Source organism: Phalaenopsis equestris, unplaced genomic scaffold (assembly GCF_001263595.1).
Source record: "Phalaenopsis equestris unplaced genomic scaffold, ASM126359v1 Scaffold000060, whole genome shotgun sequence".
NCBI lineage: Eukaryota > Viridiplantae > Streptophyta > Magnoliopsida > Asparagales > Orchidaceae > Phalaenopsis > Phalaenopsis equestris.
Window position 1 is genome coordinate 781,773 of NW_018164502.1, and position 4,393 is coordinate 786,165.

The following is a 4,393-nucleotide window of genomic DNA, read 5'->3' on the forward strand; positions in this document are numbered from 1 at the left end:
CTTTGTTGGATCTTTGTACAGAGACCGTACATGCTAACTTATCACCACCTTATAACCATAAATTTACGAGCACACGATAGAGCTGAAACCTAATTTATATAGAATGCATACAATCTGTGATGGAAGCTCATGTGTTAGATCACCTAGGCGTCAAGAAGTATCATCACTAAACAAAAAATCCAAACTAATTTAAGAAAAATAATAGAATCAGTTTAAAAGCAGAAGAAGATGATGCACGAAGCCAAATTTCATATTATTTAACTGCATATAAAATTATTGCAAGTTCATTATATTTATAAATTCTCCAAAAGTCTAAAACAATATACACTCACCCTAGATTTTCACCACTCAAACTCACCCTTATCTACTTAAATTTCAAGCACAAATGGTTCTATGAAGTATAAAACTATAACCCAAGCTACTCGTTCTTTACACTATATCCACTCCTTTCCCTCTTCTCCCACGAGGCGAAGGAAATGAACACCAAAGTCTGGAGTTGGAGGCCCAAAAGAGAAGGTTTGCTTGATGACTAGCTTCTCTCCTCCAATCAAATTACTTCATAAACACCCCCATTAATACTCTGTAACTAAGAACTAATTAAGAAGTGCAGAGGCTTCATGCTACAAAGTCTAAGAATTGAGCTGCAATCCTCTTCCGGTTCTGAATCTCAATGCTTTCATAGCCATTCGAAGGGTGAGAAGCCTGTGGATTGTTGTTCAAGCTGCAGAACGCATTGGCTTCGTTTCCTATCGGAATGCTCGCGTTGGACAGATATGGCGGCTCTGTTCCTGCTAACGATAGAGACTCACAGTGCTGGAGTCCAAGAGTTAGAGAAACACCATTACCATGAAAGCTCGGAGTGAACTGCTCTCCGTCAAACCTCCCAATGTCTCCAATGGCGTATGCGTTGAAACCTCCCCCATGGTTCCCTTCATCAGCGCGTGCTCGTTATTTCCCCCGCTCCTCGCCTCCATAAACTTCATGAGAAGTTCCCGGTTGCTAAACTCCTCCGGCTTCATCTCCAACGTCAGAGAATGCGGCAAGGTGTTGAGATGCAGAGTTTCATTGTTCCTCACCTTCTTCACAAATGGCTGCATCAGACATTCTTCATCATGGTTCTGAGATATTCTGAACTTTGTCACCGAGCTAGCGATAGAATTAGAAGGTTTTGGATCGTTGTATTTGTCCTGCTGCTTGGATGTAAAGCTTGTGGCTTGCTCTGTTTTTGTTTGGCTGCTTGCTTTGGAAGCTGAGTCCTCGTTGGCTTCGCTGTAGCTGCTCTTCTCTTCCGCCTTTAGCTGTTCTTGTTCCTTTATCTCCTCCACGTACATCTCCTCCACCATCGGCTTCCAGAGACGAACCCTCGCGTTTATGAACCAGTTTGAGACCTGCAATGGCATAACTAATTAGAGCTTCTCGGCTTAATTAATCAATTTACGGAATTAATGAACTCTTTATGAGATTTCAGTTCCTGGAACCATAAGAAGAACTGAAATAGTAATAAATGGCCGGGCATGCTTGTTTCAGAAGAAAAAAAGGTGGACTTTTTTGTCTAATTATATGTTAGTAGGAAAGCATTTCTCTGCTTGAAAAAATAAATCCTCATAAAAATCCCAATTTATTAAATTCTCACAACCTATCATCAATATCAAAAGAACTTACCGCAGTACGCACTTCAATGTTCATTAAATGTCTAGAACTGCGAGCATTCTGAGCATAATTTCAATGAGAGCTTTCATAAATTATCAATCAACTCGTGTGAATAATATGTTTCACTGCAATTAATCACTCCCCATTTTGCCCAGACATTGAAGAGAGTAGTTTACAATTTTCCATAAAAAAAAATTTAATACGTATGATTTTATTTATTATTTGTTGATGTTAACGCACAAACAACTACAGTTAATAAATAAATAAATAACCAATAATACATACATGCCACCTAACTCCGATGTATTTACATATCCATCATCTAAATTTGCTTCTTACATTTAAACCACCCCCAAAAATAATATTATTATAATTAAAAAAATAAAATACACAATTTCATGCAGCTACAATGTTATATATCTGTAAAAAATGAAATTTAGATATTGGGTATGTAAATACATAAGAATTGAGGTAAATCTTTCCAAATAAAAGAAAATGTCACGGCTACCTTTAACCCTTATTTATTTAAAATTCTTTTAATGATGCAAAGTTAAACACCGCACCTGACTTCTGGTGAGCCCTGTCTGCTTTGCGAGCATGAGCTTGTCTGAGTCCTTCGGATACCTGCAAAATTTTTCACCACAAACACCAAAAAATTACAGAAACGCAAGAGACAATCTGCGCAGAAGCAGAGAAGAGCCAGACAAGAAATGGATTCCATACGGGTGAAGGAAGTGCTCAAAGAGCCATGCACGGAGGATGGATACTGCGCGCTCGGGAAGACCTCTCTGCGGCCTCCAAGCGTTATGCTGCATCATGCCCAGCTGCTGAAGGGCTCTCTGCTGCCTCAAGTGATGGTCGACGAGTCTCAGCCTTGAACCTATGGACTTCGCTCCTCCCACAAGGCAATCTTCTTCTCCAAGGCTCCTTCCCGTCGCCTTTATTTGTCCGGAGATAGCGTCTCGCAGGCAACGGAATTGCTTCGAAATGGTTTTCAGAGCAAGTGCCGTGTATGTCCTTGCTGAACCATGGCCGGCCACTGCTTCGAAGGATGAGATAACTATCTGCATCTGATGGTGATACTGCCTGTACCTCTGCTCCACCTTCAGTCAACAGAAGAGGACTTAGATAATTATGGCGTTTTTTTTTTTTATTTTTATCTATAAAAAATTTCTCTGTTTTGAAAACTTCAATAATGCAACATAGTAGTTTTTTTTTTTTTTTTAAATTTAGAATTAATAAAAGAATTGGAGCTTTTACTTACCTCACCAAGCATACCAACGAGCTTGGCTTTCTTCATCTGTAACTCCTGTCTCTCAGCGGTCGTGAGATCCACTTCACGTTTCCCACTTGATTCCCCCTCACCCTTCCCATCCGACTCTTTATTACTCTTCATCGGACTCTTCTCGCCATTTTTCTTCAAAGTCTCTGCGCGAGCTCCTTTGCCGACACTCACGACCTCATCAAGCAGCTCCTGCGCGGCCTTCAAATACTTGGAATTCATCAGCACGCTTTGGATTTCTGTTGCTCCCGGCGGCCCTGTTGTCCCCATGAGCTTCACGCTATCTTCGCCGGCAAGACTACTCATCTCATGAACTTGCGTTGAAACCTCAGCCTCCGCTCGGTAAGTACCATATGGAGGCGGTTGTTGCGGAGAGAGGCTAAGCGATAAGCCTTGTTGAGTTGTACCGCGGTTCATCAGATTGGTTCCGGGCGCCGGACTCCAGAGATTGTAGTGGAAGCGGCTAACGGTGTTTTCTGCCGGCGGGGGGAGGGGAATTCCGACAAAGTGCTGTTGTTGGTGGTTAGATTGAGAGGAGTGAGAGAGGTTTATTGGATTGAGGGAGGGGATACCACCGGAGTTGAGGAAGACCATGTTGGCGGCCGCCGGGGCGCCGGGTGGGGGAGTAACCAACGTAGCCGGGGTTCATCAGGTATAGGGTTTGGAGACCATCGGGGTGAATTTCAGAAGCGCCATGGAAGTATGTCGCCATCAAGCTCACAAAAGAGTTGCCTCTAGTGTAAAAAGCTAGTAGCAGTAGTAGTACGACTGTGCGGTGGCTTTAATTCTGCTTGTCGTGGAGATGAAAAAAATTCTTCTGTAACAGAAAGCAACAGGAAGGATCTCAAATTATGAGAACTTGAAAATTAAGATGAACAATTATCAGAATTATTATTAGAACATTAATTAAAAAGGCTAAATTTAGATGGCAAAGAAGAGAGATAATCTTCTCAAGCAGAGTCTATGAAGCGAAAGACAACAGCTCCAATAGATCGACAGCGGATCTTGAAAGCTAAAGGCTTTGAAGATTCCATGATGAGAAGAAGAGGCCTGCATGGCTTTCGAGAGAGAGAGAGAGAGAGAGAGCAAGGGGAGGGATGAAAGAGAAATAGAGAGAGAGATCTTGGTGAGGGGGGGAAATTAAATAAGAAAGATTACTTTTTTGTTTGGAGAGATACCTGAAGCATGGATGGAAGCTTAAGATCACGTGGGGGACGAGGGGGATTTGTATAATAGAAAACCAGCTCCTCTCTCTCTCTCTCTCTCCTTTTCTTCCTTTTTCTTAGGAGTTCTTACAACGACATAGAACTGATCATAGATCTCCCTGTCTGTCTCTCTCTATCTCGTTCCCTTCGCGAAGGAGGCAGATCTGAGAAGGAAAGAGAGTTTAAAAAAACAATATAATGGAGGCTATATTAGACTCATGTCAGACTCCTATATCTTTCCTCCCAACTGAAAGGG

The 4,393-nt window shown here is 42.0% G+C and overlaps 1 protein-coding gene across 1 annotated transcript; it reads right to left on the reverse strand.

Moving 5' to 3' along the window:
- Positions 1-232: 232 nt before the first annotated feature.
- Positions 233-4,046, reverse strand: LOC110019499 (BEL1-like homeodomain protein 1). The gene is given in 6 exon segments (XM_020717177.1): positions 233-935; positions 938-1,388; positions 2,214-2,274; positions 2,374-2,753; positions 2,915-3,539; positions 3,541-4,046. Coding segments are annotated over 6 exon segments (1,941 nt in total). The 5' UTR covers positions 3,645-4,046; the 3' UTR covers positions 233-615.
- Positions 4,047-4,393: the final 347 nt, after the last annotated feature.